General features: G+C 45.8%; 1 protein-coding gene across 6 annotated transcripts in view; it reads left to right on the plus strand.

The window, feature by feature from the left end:
* ank1b (ankyrin 1, erythrocytic b) overlaps window positions 1–24,548 on the plus strand; it is a 208,679-nt gene that overhangs the window by 109,754 nt on the left and 74,377 nt on the right. For 5 of the 6 annotated variants that reach the window (XM_034192680.1, XM_034192683.1, XM_034192682.1 and 2 more), the window contains exons 1-10: window positions 4,243–4,363; window positions 9,481–9,579; window positions 9,795–9,892; window positions 14,652–14,837; window positions 15,177–15,275; window positions 15,778–15,876; window positions 16,993–17,091; window positions 17,489–17,686; window positions 19,549–19,647; window positions 19,776–19,874. In XM_034192680.1, coding sequence (XP_034048571.1) covers window positions 9,815–9,892; window positions 14,652–14,837; window positions 15,177–15,275; window positions 15,778–15,876; window positions 16,993–17,091; window positions 17,489–17,686; window positions 19,549–19,647; window positions 19,776–19,874 — 957 coding nt within the window. In that variant the 5' untranslated portion in view covers window positions 4,243–4,363; window positions 9,481–9,579; window positions 9,795–9,814. Of the gene's footprint in view, window positions 1–4,242; window positions 4,364–9,480; window positions 9,580–9,794; window positions 9,893–14,651; window positions 14,838–15,176; window positions 15,276–15,777; window positions 15,877–16,992; window positions 17,092–17,488; window positions 17,687–19,548; window positions 19,648–19,775; window positions 19,875–24,548 lie in introns of those variants that run through there. The other variant, XM_034192685.1, reaches the window with a different exon arrangement.

The raw sequence follows: 24,548 nt of genomic DNA on the forward strand, positions 1-24,548 counted from the left end.
GAAGTTGCATCTGGTGTAAAACTTGTGCCAGTTCAACAAGCAGATCCACTTTATTAGGTACACCTTGCTACTACCGGGTTGGACCCCCGTTTGCCTTCAGAACTACCTTAATTCTTCATGGCATAGATTCAACAAGGTGGTGGAAACAGTCCTCTGAGATGTTGGTCCAGGATGACATGATGGTATCACTCAGTCGCCCATTCAACTAGCCTGTACATTCTCCTCTGACCTCTGACATCAACAAGGCATTTTTGTCCACACAACTGCCGCTCACTGGATATCTCTTTTTCGGACCATTCTCTGTAAACCCTAGATCATAGGTGTCAAACTGATTCCAGAAAGGGCCAAGAGGGTGCAGGTTTTTGTGTAACCACCAACTCCAGCAGGTGATTTCACTGATGAACTCTTCCCATCTGCTCAATGTGATGTTCATAAGTGAAATCACCTGCTGGAGTTGGTGGTTACAAAGAAAACCTGCACCCTCTTGGCCCTTTCTGGAATCAGTTTGACACCTATGCGCCTAGATGCTTGTGCGTGAAAATCCCAGTAGCTCAGCACTTTCTGAAATAGTTAGAAACCCGTCTGCCACGTTCAAAGTCACTTAAATTCTTTTGTTCCCATTCTGATGCTCTGTTTGAACTTCAGCAAGTCGTCCTCACCATATCTAGATGACTAAATGCATTGGGTTGCTGCCATGTGATTGGCTGATTAGCAATTTGTGTTAACAAGTAATTGAACAGGTGTACCTAATAACATGGCCCGTGAGTGTATAATTGTAGTTGATTCTTACATTTCTAAACTAAAGCTTAAAAGTTATGTTTCCTGCATCTAGGATGACCAGACGCCTCTACACTGTGCGGCCCGTGTCGGCCACAAGGAGCTTGTCAAGCTGCTGCTCGAGCACAAAGCCAATCCAGACTCGGCCACGACGGCAGGCCACACCCCCTTACACATCGCCGCTCGTGAGGGACACATCCACACAATCCGAATCCTGTTGGATGCCGGGGCACAGCAGACTAAGATGACAAAGGTAGAAAAGAATTTGTGATATATAAGGACTTAAATTATTTAAAATAGAAAGTATTAAATGTAATTTTTCAGATCACTTGCTTGTGACAAGAAAGTAGAAGAAATCTAGAGTCTCAACATGTGCCTTCTTGTAAACTGCAGCTAAAATTGTTTGTATTGTTTCTTTGTGCACCATTCCACCATGAGAGTTACCTGTTTGTCTTGGTGGCTTCCCTCACTCATCTCCTTCATGCACAGTCACTCAGTTTTGAGAGCTGCCTTCTTAAGACAGATTTACCTTGCAGGACACTGACTGAGACATTTTGGAAATTATGATTTTTCAACTGATTACAATATTTCAAACTGAATTTACTGGAACCTGATGGATTGATTAATGCTATTAAACTGGAGTGTTGATTGGAATCTGGATGTGGATTCTCAATCATTTTTGTAACATTGAAATCCTCATTTCCCTAAACCTAATAAATGCACTGGTTCAGCATGTTCCATGACAAACTGTAAGTGAAGTTTTGTGCAGGTCCAGCTGAGGTACAGAAAAAATTATTAGCCCCTCTGAAATTTAGTGTTTTCTTCAGAATTTTTCAAAATACTTCTTTTTTTTTTTACAGAGCAAGGAATTTTCAGCACAGCATTTCTAAACATCCTACTTTTATTTTGGATGCTTACATTATTTACTTTGCACACAGGGTCAGAATTAATGAGGCCCCTAAGAATGGACATTTTTGGTGAACCACAGCACAAACCACTGTTGTGTAATGATGAGCTTTAACCTTGTGATTCTCAAAACTTGTAAAAATCGAGTTCGGATTGAAGTTATCTTCAATGTACACACAGCATAAAAACTTCAGTCAGGGTTTGAGCTGTGACTGAGAAAACATCAAAAGTTATCAGTTTAAGAATTGAAAAAATGAATTGTTGATGCTCACAGAGCAGGAGAAGGAGTTACCACAGGGTTTCCAAGTGGAGTGAGAAGTTTCATCAAGAAATTTAAAGAGAGCCACACAGAAAAGAACAAGCCTGGCAGAGCTAAGATGCAAAATATTTCAAGAACTCTGGAAAGAAAACTAGTGAGACATGTGTCTAAAGACTCCAGAACAACTGCCAATAAACTAGTGAATGACCTGGCCAAGTCTGGAGTTGTAGTCTCACAGAAGATGATAACTAGAAACCTGGAGAGGAGAACTATGAGGGTGCAGATCAAGAAAAACTCCTTCAAGATACTTTCAAACAGGACTGAAGTATGTTGAGGACAACCTGGAGAAAGATTGTGCATACTGGAAGCATGTTCTTTGGTCAGAGGTAGGTGGTAGGTAGGTAGGTAGGTAGGTAGGTGGTAGGTAGGTAGGTAGGTAGGTAGGTAGGTAGGTAGGTAGGTAGGTAGGTAGGTAGGTACGTATGTACGTACGTACGTACGTACATACATACATACATACATACATACATAATTCATTAATCCCCCAGGGGAAATTCAGGATATAGTGGAGTGGGTGGCTCCACTACAGGGGCCCCAAGTGGCTGACAATCCTGTCCAGCTGGTTGGTGTCCCTGTCTGTGATGCTGCCTCCCCAGCAGACAGCAACATAGGAGACTATGCTTGCCACTACCGACTGATAGAACATCTGCAGCATCTCCCCACAGACATCAAAGGACCTGAGCTTCCTTAGGAAAAACGGCGAACTCTGTCCCTTCCTGTAGAGCGCATCCACATTTGCCGACCAGCCCAGCTTGTTGTCCAGGTGCACACCTAAGTATTTATAGGTCTGCATCATCTCAGTGTTGTTGCCCCGGTTGCTATTGGGTTGCACGGGAAACCTGGACCTGCGGAAGTCCACAACCAGCTCCTTGATCTTGGACATGTTCAGGAGAACAACATGTTCGCTCCAGTCACTGAAGACCCTCACCAGGTCTCTGTACTCCCCTTCCTGCCCTCTCCGCGCATATGCCACAATGGCTGTGTCATCTGAATATTACTGGATGTGGCAAGAGTTAGAGTTGTCATTAAAGTCTGCTGTGTACAGAGTGAACAGGTAGGGGGTGAGAACAGTGCTCTGTGGCCCCAGTGCTGCTCACTCAGACACAGTTCCCCAGCCTGACAAACTCTGGTCGTCCTGTCAGGTAGTCTGTAATCCAGGAATCTTTCTAATCTCTCTCAGTAAGAGAGGCTGGATAATATTAAAAGCATGCAAAAAGTCAAAGAACATAATCCTGACATAACTCCCCAGCTCTTACAGGTATGTGTGAGCCCGGTGGAGCATGTAGAGGACAGCATCATTCACTCCATTATGCTCCTGGTACCTGAAATGTAGGGGATTCTCAGTCTCAGGTGGCCAAGGAGCAGCCTCTCCAGAGTCTTCATGATGTGCAGTGGGTTTAGATGAAACTAAAGCCCTTTGGCCATAGAGATGTTGCTTGTGTTTGGGAAAGAAGGGAGAGGTAATCCAAAACCACTGTCCCCACAGGAAACAGGGCGGTGGGAGTATTATCCTGTGGGGATGCTTCAGTGCATCAGAAACTGAGAATCTCCTCAAGGAATCATGATGAAAGAAGGTTATGTGTAGATTTTGAAAGAAAACCTCAAGCAGTCAGCAGCAGCACAACTGGGTCTGAGTCATCGCTTTGTTATCCAACATGACAATGACCCAAAACATACATTGTTCCTTGTCAAGAACTACCTCCAGAAGACCAACATGAATGCCACTGACTGGCCTACACAAAGCCCAGACTTAAATCCCATTGAACATCTGTGGGGTGAACTGAAGACCAAGGTCCATGCCAGAAGACCATCAAATCTGGAGGCATTTGAAAGATACACCAAAGAAAAATGTGCTGGCATTCTTCAGGAGACATTTCTGAGACTTTCTGAAAACTACAAGAAACTGACTATCATCATCAGGGGGCTAATAATTTTTACCCTGGTAGTTTTGATTTTTGTGAAAAAAAAAAATTCTGTGCACAAAGTAAAATCATGTCAGCATCCAAAATAAAACTAGGATGTTTATAAATGCTGTGTGTTGAAAGTTCCTTGTTCTGTTTTTTTCAATAATTTTGTCCTAATCTATAAGGTACACGTCTGAACAGGGTATTGTTAATGAAGTTAGAATGCAATGTTGTTAATTGTTTTTTCTTATTCTTAAATTCCAGAACTTTCCAGCCTTGGCAGAGTTATGTTAGTTTATGTTTCTATTAAATTGTTAGATTGTATCCTTTATGTGACTGCATCTCTTTCCTCCTGAAGAATGGTCTCAATGGGTTACACCTGGCCTCTAAAGAAGGTCACGTCAAAATGGTCCTCGAACTACTGCACGCTGGCATTGAGCTTGAGGCCACCACCAAGGTACTGACTTAACTTATGCATTCTGCTTTGGTTGCTACATCTGCATTAGTTTGTTTATATAGTCTCTTGATAATATGTGTGTTTATACAGTAATCTGTTGATAATGTGTGTGTTTATATAGTATTCTGTTGATAATGTGTGTGTGTGTTTTATAGTGATCTGTTGATGATATGTGTGTTTATATACAACCCCTGGCAAAAATTATGGAATCACCGGCCTCGGAGGATGTTCATTCAGTTGTTTAATTTTGTAGAAAAAAAGCAGATCACAGACATGACAACACTAAAGTCATTTCAAATGGCAACTTTCTGGCTTTAAGAAACACTATAAGAAATCAAGAAAAAAGATTGTGGCAGTCAGTAACGGTTACTTTTTTAGACCAAGCAGAGGAAAAAAATATGGACTCACTCAATTCTGAGGAATAAATTATGGAATCACCCTGTAAATTTTCATCCCCAAAACTAACACCTGCATCAAATCACATCTGCTTGTTAGTCTGCATCTAAAAAGGAGGATCACACCTTGGAGAGCTGTTGCACCAAGTGGACTGACATGAATCATGGCTCCAACACGAGAGATGTCAATTGAAACAAAGGAGAGGATTATCAAACTCTTAAAAGAGGGTAAATCATCACGCAATGTTGCAAAAGATGTTGGTTGTTCACAGTCAGCTGTGTCTAAACTCTGGACCAAATACAAACAACATGGGAAGGTTGTTAAAGGCAACATACTGGTAGACAAGGAAGACATCAAGCATCAAGACAGAAAACTTAAAGCAATAGTCCTCAAAAATCGAAAATGCACAACAAAACAAATGACGAACGAAGGGAGGAAACTGGAGTCAACGCTCTGTGACCGAACTGTAAGAACTGCCTAAAGGAAATGGGTTTACATACAGAAAAGCTAACGAAAGCCATCATTACACCTAAACAGAAAAAACAAGGTTACAATGGGCTAAAGAAAAGCAATCGTGGACTGTGGATGACTGGATGAAAGTCATATTCAGTGATGAATCTCGAATCTGCACTGGGCAAGGTGATGATGCTGGAACTTTTGTTTGGTGCCGTCCATTGAGATTTATAAAGATGACTGCCTGAAGAGAACATGTAAATTTCCACAGTCATTGATGATATGGGGCTGCATGTCAGGTAAAGGCACTGGGGGAGATGGCTGTCATTACATCATCAATAAATGCACAAGTTTACGTTGATATTTTGGACACTTTTCTGATGTTTGAGGATGATGAAGTCATTTTTCAAGAAGATAATGCATCTTGCCATAGAGCAAAAACTGTGAAAACATTCCTGCAAAAAGACATACTAGGGTCATTTTCATGACATAGGGTCAGTGTCAACGAGCAGATGTGATTGATGCAGGTGTTAGTTTTGGGGATGGAATTTACAGGGTGATTCCATAATTTATTCCTCAGAATTGAGTGAGTCCATATTTTTTCCTCTGCTTGGTCTAAAAAAGTAACCGTTACTGACTGTTAGTGTTTCTTAAAGCCAGAAAGTTGCCATTTGAAATGACTTTAGTTTTGTGTCATGTCTGTGATCTGCTTTTTTTTCTACAAAATTAAACAACAGAATGAACCTCCTCGAGGCCGGTGATTCCCCTAATTTTTGCCAGGGGTTGTAGTATTCCTGTTGATAATGTGTGGTACGTTTATATAGTAATCTGTTGATAATGTGTGTGTTTATATAGTATTCCGTTGTCAGGTTTTGTGTTTATATAGTATTCCATTGATAATGTGTGTGTTTATATAGTAATCTGTTGATAATGTGTGTGTTTATATAGTATTCCGTTGATCATGTTTGTGTTTATATAGTATTCCATTGATAATGTGTGTGTTTATATAGTATTCTGGTTGATAATGTGTGTGTTTATATAGTATTCCGTTGGTAATGTGTGTGTGTATACAGTATTCCATTGATAATGTGCGTGTTTTATAGTATTCTGTTGATACTGGTGTGTGTTTATATAGTATTTCTGTTGATAATGTGTATGTTTATATAGTAATCTGTTGATAAAGTGTGTGTTTATATAGTATTCCGTTGATAATGTTTGTGTTTATATAGTATTCCGTTGGTAATGTGTGTGTGGTGTATAGAAATCCATTGATAATGTGCTTTTTATATAGTATTCTGTTGATACTGTGTGTGTTTATATAGTATTCTGTTGATAATGTGTATGTTTAATAGTATCTCTTGATAAAGTGTGTCTTTATATAGTATTCCGTTGATAATGTTTGTGTTTATATAGTATTCCGTTGGTAATGTGTGTGTGTGTATATAGTAATCCATTGATAATGTGCGTGTTTATATAGTATTCTGTTGATACTGTGTGTGTTTATATAGTATTCTGTTGATAATGTGTATGTTTATATAGTAATCTGTTGATAAAGTGTGTGTTTATATAGTATTCCGTTGATAATGTTTGTGTTTATATAGTATTCCGTTGATAATGTTTGTGTTATATAGTATTCCATTGATAATTATGTGTTTATATAGTATTCCGTTGATAATGTTTGTGTTTATATAGTATTCTGTTGATACTATGTGTGTTTATATAGTATTCTGTTGATACTGTGTGTGTTTATATAGTATTCTGTTGATAATGTGTATGTTTATATAGTAATCTGTTGATAAAGTGTGTGTTTATATAGTATTCTTTGATAATGTGTACAGATGAAGGCATCCATTTGATTTGTTTTCCATATTGTACTAAATTATTAGTTTCTTCAGGCACTATTACATAATGAAGTGATTTTTTTTTTTAGTTATTACATAATGCTCTGTTATTATATAATGCACTCTATAATTACATGTTCAACATAAAAAAAGTCCTGCATTTGTAATAGCCACTGCAATCTGTAATGATTTAGTATAAAATGTAGGGAAACTTATTAAATATTGCCTTCAGGCTGATTATTGCACCAAAATGCACCAGATTATAAAAAATAAAGTTATTATCACATAATTAGGTGAAACATTATTGCCTTTTGCTGAGTTATTACATAATCTGCTATATTATATTTTCATCATAAAAATACAAACCTGTGGCAAAATGAAATCAAATTTATTACATGTTGCTTTCAGACTCTTTATTGCAAAATATGTCAGATTATGACAAAATGCAGGTGCTACTACATATTCATTCATTTTCTTGCCACTTATCCACGTCCAGATCACAGTGGCAGTAGACGTAGCAGCTCATCCCATGCTTCCCTAGCCTCAGGAAGGCTTATAACTCTTTCCAGTGGATCCTGAGGCATTTCCAAGCCAACTGGGAAATATATTCCCTCCAGCATGTCCTGGGTCTTCCCTGGGCCTCCTTTCCGTTGGATGTGCCTGGAAGACTTCCCTGGGAGATGACTGGGGTCATCCTTACCACATGCCCGAACCACCTCATCTGGCTCCTTTTGATTAGAGGAAGCAGCGCCTTGACTCAGAGTCCTTCCCAGATAGTCAAGCTTCACATCCTGACCAGGAGTGTAAGCCCAGATACCCAACAGAGGAACCTTATCAGCACATCCAAGAAGGACACATCCAGACTGGACAAACTGATCAGGCGGGCTGGCTCTGTGGTTGGCAGAGAAGAGAACATTGGACAAACTACTGGACATTATGGGCGATGCCAGTCACCCTCTGCACACCATCATCAGCAACCAGAGGAGAATCTTCAGCTACAGACTGCTCCTTCACAAGTGCAGGACCATCAGACTGTACAACTCCTCACTCAGGGGAGGAGGCGTAACAGGAAGACAAGCGACGGGAATGAGAGGAGCAGTCGTAGCCAGTAAACCAGTAGTGAGCAGTATTTCTGGTATTTATATTTGTGTATTTATATTTCTATTTGAAATTCGTTTTTTACTTTCACTTTTGATATTTTGTGTGCTTCTTACGCTGTGTGCTGCTATACTATGCTGCTGGAAGCTTAATTCCCTGAGGGAGTCTTCCCAAGGGATTAATAAAGTTCTACCTAATCTAATCTAATTCTTTCGGTCATTACTCAAAGTTCATAACTGCGGTGAGGATAGGACCGTAAATCAGATGGTAAATTGAGAATCTTGCCTCCTGGCTCAGCTCCTTCTTCACCAAGATGGTTTGTACAGCGTCCGTAAAACATCAGAAACCACCTCAATTCATGTATTGATCTCAGGCGCCAACTGAGCTCCACTTGTGAGTAAGACCCAGAGATACTTAAACTCCTCCCAGGGGGGAGTAACTGTCCCCTGCCCCAGAGGGGACAAGCCATCCTTTTGCAACAGAGGACCGTAGTCTCAGATTTAGAGGTGATGATCCTCATTTCAGTTGCTGTGCACTCTGTCTCAAACCTGATGAGTGTACATCAGAGGTCTCCTCCTGATGAAACCAACAGAACCACATCATCGGCAAAAAAGCAGAGATACAACTCTGAGGTCACCAAACTGGACACCCTCAGGTCCCTGACTGTGCCTTGAAATCCCATCCATGAACATTGCGGACAGGATTGGTGACAAGGGGCATCTCTGGCAGAGTACAATACCCACTGAGAACAGGTCCGATGGTATGCCAAGAATGTGGACACAGTTCCTACTTTGGTCACATAGAGACCTGCATCACACATTGTAGTGGTCCGGGTATCCCATGCTCCTGCAGTGGCCCCACCGTGAGAGACTACAAGTCCACAAAACACATTTAGACTGGTTGGTCAAGTTCCCAAGACCCTTAAAATATCCTTGCGAGGCTAAAGAGCTGGACCAAGGTTCCACAACTCACATTGCACCTCCTGAATGTCATTGTTACATAATTAGTATAATATATTATGTATTCAGTTGTGTTGACTTATTACATAATACATAGAGTTAAAGGGACATTTGTTTTGTTCATTCCTTATAAAAAACAAACAGTACATGAAATTTGAAATCCACAGTTGTTTTGTTTGTTGCAGGAATTTGTGTCTAAAATAATGACAACAGAGTACTAATGATTATAGTACAACTGCTTGAATGATGCTTTACGAGTGCTGCATGTTTGTGATCCAGGCCATCAGGTTGCATTCGTTCTGCTGGACTTCACGCTTATTTTTTCCTTTCTCTGCCTTTTTGTGGTGTAATTCATGTTCATGACCTGCAGAAAGGAAACACAGGCCTTCATATCGCAGCGCTGGCGGGGCAGGAAAAAGTGGTGGCTGAGCTCATCCACTACGGTGCCAACGTTAATGCCCAGTCACATGTGAGTCACCACAAGCTGTTAGCAAAACCTCCTGTTTATGACTCACCAGCTGACACGGCTTCATATGTTTGCATACAGAGTCTATTATTGTATAATTCCTGTCACCATCTGACACATACAAGTGTGTGTTTTCCTCACTTTTATCACAAGGGCTGCATCTAAACTCAGAGTTACTTTACAATGTGTTCAAACATAATCTGTGTTTGTCCCGACAGAAAGGGTTCAGCCCTCTTACATGGCAGCACAGGAGAACCACTTAGAGGTTGTGAAGTTCCTGCTCGAGAACGGTGCCAATCAGAGTCTCCCGACTGAGGTAACTGTCCGTTCATACAAGCAGCAAGCAGACCTACGATGGCAATAAAAGGAACTAACAAACAAGCTTATTTCATGCTACGTGTAACTTCAACCACACCTGCTCCTAATTAACATCATGCATATGATGAGAAAATTATTCCCAGCAACAGTACCAGACGTGTCCCAGAGGTGGCAGAGTGGTATATACTGAAGTGCTAATATAGGTTCCATAGGTCCATTCAGCTCAGTCTCGCAAACAACTTGACACAAACGGTTCATTTTTACTGAATGTTAATATGTGCCATGTCAGGTAACCTTGTTGTTTCACGATGTGACATGTGGCGAAATGCTAACCAGAACCAGAACCATAACTGTGACCACAACCTTAAAATAACATAGATGAATACGAGCTCATGGCACAGACCTGAAGCAGATAGTTCTGTTCACTGTCAGAGAGAAATGACGCACCTATCACAAGAAAACCCGTCTCACCTGTCCATCACCAAATAACACAACAGAGCTACAGAACTCATCACAAAAGGGGTGATGGAAAGGGGCACTGACCAAGAGTTAAAAAAATCTTATGAGTTTGGAATAAGAATGTGTTACAACAATGAATGAAAATGAATGAAAGAATGTGTTATAGAAGAGGGTGCTGCCAGGATTATATTCTGTTGTGTGGGCTGCTGAAGAGGAGGTACTGCTGGCCCGCTACCAAAGAGCGCCCTGCCTGAAGTGCGGGCTTCAGACACGAGAGGGCGGTGCCGGCTCACAGGAACAGCCGGGGTGACAGTTGTCACTCATCAACTATGACAGCTGTCATACTTAACGTACCAAAACGTTACCAAACGTTTCAGGCTTTTGGTAAATGACATCTTGCGGGACTTCCTGCACCGATTCGTCTTCGTATACCTAGACGATATTCTCATTTTTTCCCCGGATCCTGAGATCCTGCAGCAGTTGTTGGAGAACCGGCTGTTTGTGAAGGGCGAGAAGTGCGAGTTTCACCGCACTTCTTTGTCCTTCCTGGGGTTCATAATCTCCTCCAACTCCGTCGCCCCTGATCCGGCCAAGGTCACGGCGGTGAGAGACTGGCCCCAACCGACAAGCCGTAGGAAGCTGCAACAGTTCCTCAGCTTTGCGAATTTCTACAGGAGGTTCATAAAAGGCTACAGTCAGGTAGTTAGCCCCCTGACAGCTCTGACCTCCTCCAAAATACCATTTACTTGGTCGGATCGGTGCGAGGCCGCGTTTAGGGAGTTGAAACGCCGGTTTTCGACTGCACCAGTTCTGGTGCAACCCGATCCTAGCCACCAGTTTGTGGTAGAAGTGGATGCCTCGGACTCAGGGATAGGAGCCGTGCTGTCCCAGAGCGGGGAGTCTGATCAGATTCTCCATCCTTGTGCCTATTTTTCACGCAGGTTGACCCCAGCTGAGCGGAACTATGACGTGGGCAATCGGGAACTCCTAGCGGTGAAGGAGGCTCTTGAGGAGTGGAGACATCTGTTAGAGGGAGCCGCGGCACCATTTACGGTTTTCACAATCCATCGGAACCTGGAGTATATCAGGACCGCCAAGCGGCTGAACCCCAGGCAAGCCCACTGGTCATTGTTCTTCGGGCGTTTTGACTTCCGGATCACCTACCGCCCCGGGACCAAGAACCAAAGATCGGATGCTCTGTCCCGGATTCACAAAGTCGAAGTCAAAACCGAGCTGTCAGATCCGCCAGAATCCATTCTACCTGAGTCCACTATCGTGGCCACCCTCACCTGGGACGTGGAGAAGACCGTCCGGGAGGCCCTGGCACGGAACTCGGACCCTGGTAACGGACCGAAGAATCGCCTCTACGTCCCACTGGAGGCCAGAGCTGCGTCCTGGACTTCTGTCACAGTTCCAAACTCTCCTGCCATCCGGGGGTGCGAAGGACCGTGGCAGTGGTCCGGCAGTGCTTCTGGTGGGCGTCCATGGAAGCTGACGTCCGGAACTGTGTCCAGGCCTGCACCACCTGTGCCAGGGGAAAAGCTGACCACCAACGGGCACAGGGACTCCTCCAACCGTTACCTGTGCCCCATTGCGCCTGGTCCCACATCGGCCTGGACTTCGTCACGGGCCTCCCGCCATCCCGGGACATGACTACCATCCTCACGATAGTGGACCAATTCTCCAAGGCGGGCCCACTTCGTGGCCCTCCCGAAGCTCCCTATGGCCCAGGAGACAGCAGACCTCCTGGTCCACCACGTCGTGCGTCTGCATGGGATACCAACAGATATTGTCTCAGATCGTGGTCCCAAGTTCAAGTCTGGAGGAGTTTCTGCCGAGAACTGGGGGCCACCGTGAGCCTCTTGTCTTGGTATCACCCGCAGACCAACGGACTGGCAGAACGGGCCAACCAGAAACTGGAGCAAGCCCTGCGCTGTGTGACATCCACGCACCCGACAGCCTGGAGTTACCAACTGGCCTGGATCGAGTACGCGCATAACAGCCAGGTGTCCTCTGCCACCGGCCTCTCCCCGTTTGAGGTGTGTCTGGGGTACCAGCCCTCATTGTTTCCTGTGGTCGGTGTGCCCTCGGTCCAGGCCCACCTGCTGAGGTGCCGTCTAGTGTGGTGCACTGCCCGTTCTGCCTTGTTGAAAGCCCGGATGAGGGCCAAAGCCCATGCAGATCGCCGGCGTTCCCCGGCCCCTGCATACCAACCCGGGCATTAGGTATGGCTTTCCACAAAGGACGTTCCGCTACAAGTGGACTCCCCGAAACTAAAAGACAGATACATTGGACCATTTAAGATCCTCAAGGTCATCAGTCCTGCCGTAGTGAAGCTACAGCTCCCAGCTTCACTGCGGATCCACCCGGTTTTCCATGTCTCCAGGTTGAAACCCTATCACACCTCACCCCTCTGTGCTCCCGGACCGGCGCCGCCTCCTGCCCGGATCATCGACGGGGAGCCGGCTTGGACTGTGCGTCGGCTCCTGGACGTCTGCCGGAAGGGCCGGGGGTTCCAGTACTTGGTGGACTGGGAGGGTTATGGACCCGAAGAACGCTCCTGGGTGAAGAGGAGCTTCATCCTGGATCCGGCCCTCCTGGCCGATTTCTACCGTCGCCGTCCGACAAGCCGGGTCGGGCGCCAGGAGGTGCCCATTGGGGGCGTGGTCCTGTTGTGTGGGCCGCTGAAGAGGAAGTACTGCTGGCCCACTACCAAAGAGCGCCCTACCTGAAGTGCGGGCTGCCAGCAGTACCAGATCCGACAGTCGGAGACAGTGATCACCTGGGGACTCGGAACTTGGCGGCTCCAGTATCCTTCGGGTTCGGTGGCAGTGGAAATCGTGTGGGATCCGGTTCTTCTCGGGACGGACATCTTCTATCCTCGAGCCTACCCACACATCACCTTGTATAGTTTGATTGTGATCCAAATTCTGCATTTGTCTGTATTCTCGTTGTGCATTTTTCACAACAGTAAAGTGTTGTATTTTTGGCTCATCTATTGTCCGCTCATTTACGCCCCCTGTTGTGGGTCCGTGTCACTACACTTTCCCAACAATATTCCATAGCATGCACCAGATCTCCCCCACCTGTGTAGACCGCAGGGGCCCTGTTACATCTTGGTGCTGTAGGTTGATGCAACATTTTCCCCCCTGTGGTAAATCCCCATTTTCAAAACGCATTATGTGCCACTTAACAATAAATAAAATATATTGAGACAGTTTCAAATTGCAAAACATACAAAAAATGATTTTTTTTGATTGACTGATTTGGCAAAATACATGACATGATATAACAATGACAATATATATACATATACTTGCTGAGGATGGCATGAAAAAGCACAGACTTATTTCCATCATGGTCCCCATGACAACACAGAAAAACAAACAAGAAAGGAAAAAAAAGCAGAAATTACTTAAAAATGGCTACAAGGCCATCTGTATACAAAAATTAATAAAATACAACATTATTATGATTATAATAATAATATTATTATAACCATTATTATTATTATCGTTTCTCTCTACTTTGGGCAGAGCAAAAAGTCAATCAATCAAGCACAGGCAATAAACAAAGGGGTGTGTGATCAGACATGACCTCCACGGTGATCAGTGTCAGAGTGTTGCACTATAATGTAGCACAGACTCACAGTGGTCGTTTTCACACTTTCAGAAAATTGGACAGCGGCGCAGCCTCGAGTCCAAAGAATGTGTCACGATTCTGCATCCTACAAACTCTGCTGCCAATGTAAATGATCATAGTTGGCTTGCACTGTGCGGGCTGATGGTGCAATATTATCCATGCTGTCAGCTTATACTCTTTCCCAAACTTTTTACCATCATGCATATGCACATTCCTGCCGCGCGGCTGTGAACTACCACTTCTTGCGACACGTGCGTGTCCACTTATAAAGAGATTATCCCCCATTATATGCCTTTTTAATGTGGAGACTTGTAAGATGATAGCACTTATGGATTTGGAGTTACCGTGTTAAACCCCTGACAGGGATGAACTCTTCTATCTATATGTATTCACTCACTGCATTTTATAATCTACATACCAACGTGTTTGCCAAAAGTGTAGAAGAAAGTCAACATATTTTTATTCAGAAGATATTATCACTCATTTCATTTGCTGGTACTAACCTAGCTAGCTTGTTAGCACACAAGGCAGTAGCCATAACAAGTCGCTAACGTTTGCTATCCTTCAACATTTATAATGCTAACTTGATTTCAATACATTTCTGACATTTTCTGTATTTCACACTGTTTTCATTTGTTTGCTGTCTCCTCTTTCAGGACGGCTTCACTCCTCTGGCAGTGGCGCTCCAGCAGGGCCATGAAAATGTTGTGGCGCTGCTCATTAACTACGGTACCAAAGGCAAAGTCCGCCTTCCTGCGCTACACATCGCTGCACGAAATGATGACACGCGCACCGCTGCTGTGCTTCTCCAGAACGACCCGAACCCTGACGTTCTCAGCAAGGTACGAATTCACTATCATCGCATGTCTCGTGGAAGAAATATGAATATGAGACTAAACAAAAAGTTTGCTGTCATAGCTTAATGTAAATTCTTTGTAAATACAAATACTCTATCCTTAAAGCTGTTGCTTTATTTTCATTAAAGCATCATTTCATCATTATCATTTCATCTTTCTCCCTCATGTCCTGAACAGTTCTTTAATTTTCATGTACTGTTTTTTTTTTTTTTTTTTGCTGCATATGCATTACGCCACCTGATCACCAAAAGCACATTTTGGCGCCAGGTGTTAAATGTGTTATTTCCACACTTCTGTTCTCGCTCTCTCTTTCTCTGTCTGCAGACTGGTTTCACTCCTCTCCACATTGCTGCTCACTATGAGAATCTGAGTGTCGCCCAGCTGCTGCTTAACAGAGGAGCCAATGTAAACTTCACCCCGAAGGTCAGTTCATCTCAAGCGCCGGCCGCCACGATTGGGGATAAAAGCAAAAATTTACCGCTACGTGATGCTATAGGAAGGCATGTGAGATAATCCTCTGCAACTAAAAAAGTTTATGTGTAAAAATGCAGATGCACATTAGGGTCCTCTAGACCCGCCCACCAGCCCTGTCAATGGTCTGTTCAAATTTGTGCTGGGCTGTGATTGGCCTGTTTAATTTGCGATGCAGCACATTCAATTCAACCTGCTCAGTTCAGTAAATTTTAATAAAAATACCTAAATAAAAAATAAAATGTCATACAGTGATAAATGGTGGACATAGTTAATAGAGAGATAAAAATATAAAACACATTTTTGAGTAGGTCGTTAATAATGACATTTTCTGCTGTCTTGTTGCTAGTATGCAGATAACCTGTAATTATTTTGTCATGTTTTACCATAGCTGTTGTTTTTGATGCAGTTTTTGGTGATACTATTGACTTTGTTTGTGGTATTGTTTATCTAGAATGGCATCACACCCCTTCATATAGCCTCCAGGAGAGGTAACGTGATCATGGTCAGACTACTGCTGGACAGAGGGGCACAGATTGATGCCAAAACAAAGGTATTGTACTGTTCACAACCGCTAATGGTGTGTTTACACATAGGCAAGACGAAAGATGAATGATGAATGATGATGATGAATGTCATATTTGCGTCATTCTTGGCACATTCCTGACATTCTTAATGTGACTTAACTCATCTGAATAGGTTTCTTAATAGTACCTGTAGGTGTGTAATATTCGTGATTTTCATGGGGCATGTTTTTGGCTGTCAAAAAATCTTCCACGAATGTCACGCACCACCTTCATTTTGCCTCATGTTGTGGAGGTTGCAACTGAGTGTGTTGATCCATCTTGATTAGTTGCAATCCTTAATAGAGCGTGACGTACGCACAATTAAACCCTGCTACACCACATTCAGTTTCATTGCGGCAGTATGCTGAAGGAGGACAGTGACGCCAAGTCGGCTGAAAGTCTCCTTCCAATGCTCCTCAGCACGCTCCTGCAGGTGTTCCACCTGCTGCTGTGCCTGATGTTTGGGAAAATGCAGGAGACGAGTGCCGCGTGGAGCCACACATCTGGCTCTCTCCGTCTCCTCCTCCTTTCTGCGCCACTCCATGGCACAGAGCCCAACTAAGCATGCAGTCACAAAGTTCTTCTGGTGTGGATTTTGAGGAGCAAACTGGAGCGATCTGAATTGTGGAGACAATTTGCCTCATTCACAACGTGACAGAACTTAACGATGCGCTGTTACGCATGATAGGGCACAACAGCGTGCAACAACGCAGAACATTATTCTTGACCGTGTGTAATGGTTTCTGATAATTCTTAAGCAACATGTGCCATTAATTGTAACGTGTGGTAACAGGTTGCAGCAGTTCCTGAGGACACCTGATGTCTCTGCCTCAAATCATCACATTTGTGATCAGCAGCCAAGAATATACACTTAGTGGCATCCTTGACTTGCTGTCGTTATGTGTAAATGCAGCTTAAAATCTCCACTTTTCTTGCTGTGCTTCCTGTGTGTTTGTAATATGATCAGTGTTCTGCGTGTGCTCAGAAACATTTTCTAACTAACACATGTCTGCCTAATCTTTATTTTGTTGTTATTGTGGCATCTGGACCTACACAAAATGTCAGTTGTTGATTGGATGTTGTTTGGTTTCTGCATTTTGTAGGATGAGCTGACTCCTCTTCACTGTGTGGCCAGAAATGGTCACGCCCGCATCATTGAGATCCTGCTGGAACACGGTGCTCCTATCCAGGCTAAAACCAAGGTAGGTTCACTTCGATGTTGGGGAGTTCCCAGAACCAAAATAAAACCAGCATTTAAACCAGCAGAATTGAATCTTAAGAAACTGACCACCAACAGAGACACATTAGCTATTATACATTTGGATATACATTTGTCTTATCTGGCATTCTTAGATCTGATTTTCATCACCATTTGTATTCCTTGATTTCTCATTTTCCCTATATTCTCTCCATTACCACATCATCGTCTGCAGATTGTGTAAAATCAGAACCCAAATATGACTGCACAAAGCAGATAGAGGAGTTATTGTTTGAAATTTTAGTTTTTCTTCACTATCTCTCCATTATTTGATTCTTATGCTGTTCATCACCTTCTGTCCTTCCTCCCTATGTGTCCCTTTCATTTTTCCTGTCTTTCAGAATGGTCTGTCCCCCATCCATATGGCAGCTCAGGGGGATCACATGGACTGTGTCAGGCAGCTACTCCAATACAATGCTGAGATCGACGATATCACGCTGGATCATTTAACTCCTCTTCATGTAGCAGCCCACTGTGGCCACCATCGTATGGCCAAAGTCCTCCTTGACAAGGGGGCCAAAGCTAATGCACGAGCCCTGGCGAGTTTTTGAAGAAACTTAAAATGTGCCAAATGTGGGGTCATCAAGGTGGTCACTGGCTTATTCTACTGGGATCTTCGTGTTCTAGCAAAGTTAACACAGAGATGATATATTGTTGCAAAATAAAAGGTTTCGTCCCACATAGCCAACTAGCCTCAGGCATCGCGTGCAGAACAAAAAGCCAGTGATTCATCCCTAAACAAGGTTCATAATCATGCATGTGCCAGCCGAAAACCAAAACTGACAGTTGTTTGCAAAAAATGATTGGTAAACATCACAATATCAGCAAAAAGCTAAAAATGCTGTCTTTACCATGATGTTGTAGCTGAGGGCCCAGTCCCACTGGGGAGAGGATTAATTGCGCATGAATTGAGTATACAAATCACAGGCGTTTGTTGTCGCCCGCAACAAAATTGGCCAAAAATGATAAACGTCTCAGTATGAATACGGATATATTAATAATGTATAGCGAGTATATGACGAACAATCACGGATGTATAACGCATGTATTGTGAATGCATCGCGCACGTATGGAGGCAACAGTGGTTGTAATGCGTGTGTGCGGCATCTGCATTGCGGGCCTGTCGGCATCACTATTCACACCAACACCACAGCCTCTGGACCAATTGCTGGACTTGGACACGTTGATTGGTATGTTGTTGGATGGCAGCAACTATCACACTACGTCTTTGGGGATCCATAACTACATCTGTACGTCTCCACAGCTGGACTGGCAATGGCTGGCAGGTATGTCGATTTCTGTTTGTTATGCATTTGCAAATTGTCCGCAAATCAGATGCAAAGCAGATGTAATACAAACGCTTTATTCGTGGCCAATCTGTCCGCATTTGCCACAACTTATTTTAGTTTGTGATGTGGACGTGATAGGCATGCTATATATCCGTTTTGCACACTGTCCCAGCCCGCTGCCAAGCTGCAATACGCCGTCAGTTGCGAATATTAGCGGATACGGCGGATATACAGTGCATAGATTGCATATGTAAGGCGGCTGTCATCCGCATCCAAAATTTTGTGCAGCTCAAAAATCCTGGCAGCGAACATACGTGCCTCTGTGGATGATTGCGGACGTGTGCAGATGTCAGCATACACACATGTTTCACAGATATTGCGGCTGTTTAGCGATTATACACCACTTTCGTGTGCATTTCATGCACAAATCTTCCTGAACGCCAGTGGGACTGGGCCCTAATGAGGGCTTGTTGATATATTTCAATTGATCTCAATTTATACATTAACTTAAAATAAAGCAATGGCTTCTTCCACGTGTCAGTATTGCCTGGTAATCGTGCCTGTGTTGGCAAGAAGACATTTGACCCAAATGATTGAATGATCCAGGGCATTTCTGGAATCCACTAAGTGTGTGCCGCAGATTCCTTGACCTTGAACTTTGCCAAAATGTTTTTTGAGGGTAATTTCAGGGTCAGCCTTCATTTACATATAAATTTTGGTAGAGATTGGCAAAAAAAAAAACCATGGCGGAGTAGGCCAACAAACAGGCAGACATCACATTTACCCCAAAGAATGACCTCTGGCAAATTTGACTTTGCTTGGCCACCTCCTTATGTGTGCCAAGTTTTACAGCAAGCCCATTTAGACTTTAGTCCACATATCAAGCTTGGTGGTAATTGGTTAAAGGAATTGGGAGGAACAGGGGAGCAATCAGACCAAAAAACATTGGTTTGATTATAATATAATGTGCCATTACATCACATCAAACCTGTTCACTTTCTGGCTGTAAGTGTGCAATTACTAAAACATTCCTTGTGGAACACATTAAAAGATATAGAATATCCAGTAAAAAGTGTTTACTTTTCCTGAACATCCTCGACTTGTGTGTTCAGAACGGTTTCACACCTCTCCACATTGCCTGCAAGAAGAACCACATGCGGTCGATGGACCTGCTGCTGAAGCACTCTGCCTCCTTAGAAGCAGTCACAGAGGTGAGGCCGAGATTCTAAAAAAAATAAAGTATCTGCTCGACTGCTGGACATCCAGATGTTTAGTCAAACGCAGCTACACTTCTTGTTTAGCGTGGCTGATGTTTTTATTTTTTATTGTCTGTGTGCAGTCTGGCCTCACTCCTCTTCATGTAGCAGCATTTATGGGCCATCTGAACATTGTGAAAAACCTGCTCCAGAGAGGAGCATCACCTAATGCTTCCAATGTGGTGAGAGCCTCACACCAAACATTTCAGTGTTTGCTGCTTTACAAAAATCTCAGAATTTGACACTTTCCACCTGAGAAAATAAATGTGGTCCCTGTTATGAGTTATGTCCCTTTAATGCCACACAGCTTCAGTTGTATCACAGTTGTATCACAAATACACTCAAAAATGGCTCTTTGGATGAACTCAGTTCAATTATGTGGAGGATTTCCATCTAATAAATATATGTATGTTGTGAAAGTGTAGTGACACGGACCCACAACAGGGGGCGTAAATGAACGGACAATGAAAGAGTCAAATATGAACACTTTACTGTTGTGAAAAGCACATCCAAACACAGCAGATTACAGAATATGTACAATAGTCAATTAGCAAAGGTGATGTGTGGGCAGGCTCGAGGATAGAGGACGTCTGTCCTGAGAAGAACCGGAACCACACGATTTCCTCCGCCACCGAACCTGGAGAATACTGGAGCCGCCAAATCCCGAACACCCCAGGTGGCCACTGTCTCCGCGTGTCGGATCTGGTACTGCTGGCGAGGAGCAGAGACAATCAGATGTGGGTGTGTGAACACCCAGTAACAACAACGATGGGAATTCCACCTCCACCTCTAACACACACTCGTGCAGTGTCTGAGTAACCACTTATCTGGATATGCAGGCTGAGAAGGTTACCTCCTAAGGTAGACGATATCTCGGGCAACGACGTGGAGATGACGTCCGGTCTTTATGGAGTGGGATGATGAAGTGTAGATGGGTGACAGCTGTCAAGAGATAATGAGTGACAGCTGTCACCCCCGGCTGTGTCCGTGGCGGCAGCACCCTCTCGTGCCTGAAGCCCACAGTTCAGGCAGAGCGCCCTCTGGTGGTGGGCCAGCAGTACCTCCTCTTCTGGCGGCCCACACAACAGGACCCCCCCCCCCTCAACGGGCGCCAGGCTTGTCCGGGTGACGGCAGTAGAATCGGCCAGGAGGGCCGGGTCCAGGATGAAGCTCCTCTTCACCCAGGAGCGTTCTTCGGGTCCATACCCCTCCCAGTCCACCAATACTGGAACCCCCGGCCCCATCCAACGGACGTCCAGGAGCCGGCGCACTGTCCAAGCCAGCTCCCCATCGATGATCCGGGCAGGAGGGCGGCGCCGGTCCGGGAGCACAGAGGGGTGAGGTGTGGTGGGGTTTGATTCTTGACACGTGAAAAACCGGGTGGATCCGCAGTGAAGCTGGGAGTCGGAGCTTCACTGCGGCAGGACTGAGGATTTTGAGGATTTCATACGGTCCAATGTACCTGTCCTTAAGCTTTGGAGAGTCCACCTGGAGGGGGATGTCCTTTGTGGATAGCCACACCTCCTGCCCGGGCTGGTAAGCAGGGGCCGGGGACCGCCGGCGGTCTGCATGGGTCTTCGCCCTCGTCCGGGCCTTTAACAAGGCAGAACGGGCGGCACGCCACACCCGACGGCACTTCCGCAGGTGGGCCTGGACCGAGGGCACACCGACCTCTCCCTCCACCACGGGAAACAACGGGGGCTGATACCCCAAACACACCTGAAATGGGGAGAGGCCGGTGGCAGAGGACACCTGGCTGTTATGTGCGTACTCGATCCAGGCAAGATGTTCACTCCAGGCCGTCGGGTGGGCGGACGTCACACAGCGCAGGGCTTGCTCCAATTCCTGATTGGCCCGTTCTGCTGTCCATTGGTCTGCGGGTGATAACTCCGGACGAGAGGCTCACAGTGGCCCCCAGTTCCCGGCAGAAGCTCCTCCAGATGTGTGAGGAAAACTGGGGACCACGATCAGAGATGATGTCGGTAGGTATCCCATGCAGACGGACGACGTGGTGGACCAGGAGGTTTGCAGTCTCCTGGGCCGTGGGGAGCTTCGGGAGGGCCACGAAGTGGGCCGCCTTGGAGAATCGGTCCACTATCGTGAAGATGGTTGTCATGCCCTGGACGGCGGGAGGCCCGTGACAAAATCCAGACCGATGTGGGACCAGGGGCGATGAGGCACAGGAAGTGGGCTGAAGAAGTCCCTGTGCCTTCTGGTGGTCTGCCTTGCCCCTGGCACAGGTGGTGCAGGCCTGGATATATTCCCGGACGTCGGCCTCCAGGGACGCCCACCAGAAGTGCTGCCGGACCACTGCCATGGTCCTTCACACCCCCGGATGACAGGAGAGCTTAGAACCGGGACCAGAAATCCAAGACAGCAGCTCTTGCCTCTGGTGGGACGTAGAGTCTGTTCTTCGGCCCTGTTCCGGGGTCCGTGCTCCGTGCCAGGGCCTCCCGGACGGTCTTCTCCACGTCCAGGTGAGGGTGGCCACGATAGTGGACTCCGGAATGATGGGCTCCGGTGGATCCGACAGACTCAGTCTTGACTTCATCTTCATGCACCCGGGACAAGGCATCCGATCTCTGATTCTTGGTCCCGGGGCGGTAGGTGATCCGGAAGTCAAAACGCCCGAAAGAACAGTGACCAGCGGGCTTGCCTGGGGTTCAGCCACCTGGCGGTCCTGATATACTCCAGGTTCCGATGGTCAGTGAAAACCGTGACGGCACAGACGCTCCCTCCAACAGGTGTCTCCACTCCTCAAGAGCCTCTTTCACCGAAAGGAGTTCTCGATGCCGACTTCATAGTTCCGTTCAGCTGGGGTCAACCTGCGGGAAAAATAGGCACACGGGTGAAGGACCTTATCGGTCTCTCCGCTCTGGGATAGCACGGCTCCTATCCCTGAGTCAGAGGCGTCCACTTCGACCACAAACTGGCGGCTAAGGTCGGGCTGCACCAGCACTGGTGCAGTTGAGAACCGTCGTTTCAACTCCTTGAATGCGGCTTCGCACCGATCCGACCAGGTGAAGGGGACTTTAGGAGAGGTCAGGGCTGTCAGGGGGCTAACTACCTGGCTATAGCCCTTTATGAACCTCCTGTAGAAATTTGCAAAGCCGAGGAACTGTTGCAGCTTCCTCCGGCTTGTAGGTTGGGGCCAATCTCTCACCGCCGCAACCTTGGCCGGATCAGGGGCGACGGAGTTAGAGGAGATGATAAACCCCAGGAAGGACAAAGAAGTGCGGTGAAACTCACACTTCTCGCCCTTCACAAACAGCCGGTTCTCCAACAACCGCTGTAGGACCTGACGTACATGCTGGACATGAGTCTCAGGGTCCGGGGAAAGATGAGAATATCGTCCAGATATACGAAGACGAATCGGTGCAGGAAGTCCCGCAAGACACGTTTACCAAAGCTTGGAACATTGTGGGGGCGTTAGTGAGGCCGAACGGCATGACCAGGTACTCAAAGTGACCTACGGGGTGTTAAATGCCGTCTTCCATTCGTCTCCCTTCCGGACCCGAACCAGGTGATACGCATTCCGAAGATCCAATTTTGTAAAGATTTTGGCTCCATGCAGGGGGGTGAACACGGAATCCAACAAGGGCAACGGGTATCGATTGCAAACCGTAATCTCATTCAGCCCCCTGTAATCGATGCATGGACGGAGTCCGCCATCTTTCTTGCCCACAAAAAAAGAAACCTGCACCCATCGGGGAGGGTGGAATTTTGGATCAACCCGGCAGCTAATGAGTCCCGGATGTAGGTCTTCCATTGATTCACGTTCAGGTCGTGAGAGGTTGTACAGCCTGCTGGACGGAAACTCCACGCCTGGTATCAAATCAATGGCACAATCGTACGGACGGTGCGGAGGAAGGGTGAGTGCCAGATCCTTGCTGAAGACGTCAGCAAGATCGTGGTACTCAACCGGCACCGCTGTCAGATTGGGAGGGACTTTGACCTCCTCCTTAGCCTGTAAACCGGGAGGAACCGAGGATCCTAAACACACCCGATGGCAGGTTTCGCTCCACTGAACCACCACCCCAGACGGCCAATCAATCCGGGGATTGTGTTCAAACACGGTTTTGAACTCCCTCACAAACACAGTGTACGTATGAAGGAGCCGTGAATTTTGCTCCCAAAGCGCCGTAGCCCAAGCGCGTGCCTCTCCTCGAAGCAGATTAATTACATAAGCTACTTTACTAGCATCAGACGCGTACATGACGGGACGTTGTGCAAAGACGAGCGGACACTGCATGAGAAAGTCCGTGCACGTCTCCACACAAACCTCCGTACGGCTCTGGGGGCTTATGTATGCTTCAGGGGATGGTGGGAGGGGTTGTTGAACGACCACTGGAACATTCATATCCTGCACAGGGTCGGCAGGAGGAGGAGCTGCAGCAGCGCCCTGAGCGCTCCGCTGCCACCCTGTGCAGAGAGAGCCTCCACCCTGCGGTTCAGGAGGATGTTTTGCTCGGTCATCTGATCCAACCGAGCCGTAAAGGCGGTGAGGATGTGCTGCAACTCACCAATCACGCCTCCTGCAGACGCCTGTGCACCCTGCTCTCCCATTGGCCGTTCAATGGCTGCATGACGCCCCTCGGAGTCCATGACGCTGGCCGAGATATCCTGTTGTGAAAGTGTAGTGACACGGACCCACAACAGGGGGCGTAAATGACGGACAATGAAAGAGTCAAATATGAACACTTACTGTTGTGAAAAGCACAACCAAACACAGCAGATTACAGAATATGTACAATAGTCAATTAGCAAAGGTGATGTGTGGGCAGGCTCGAGGATAGAGGACGTCTGTCCTGAGAAGAACCGGAACCACACGATTTCCTCCGCCACCGAACCTGGAG

The sequence above is a fragment of the Thalassophryne amazonica genome, chromosome 17, assembly GCF_902500255.1.
Source record: "Thalassophryne amazonica chromosome 17, fThaAma1.1, whole genome shotgun sequence".
Classification (NCBI taxonomy): domain Eukaryota; kingdom Metazoa; phylum Chordata; class Actinopteri; order Batrachoidiformes; family Batrachoididae; genus Thalassophryne; species Thalassophryne amazonica.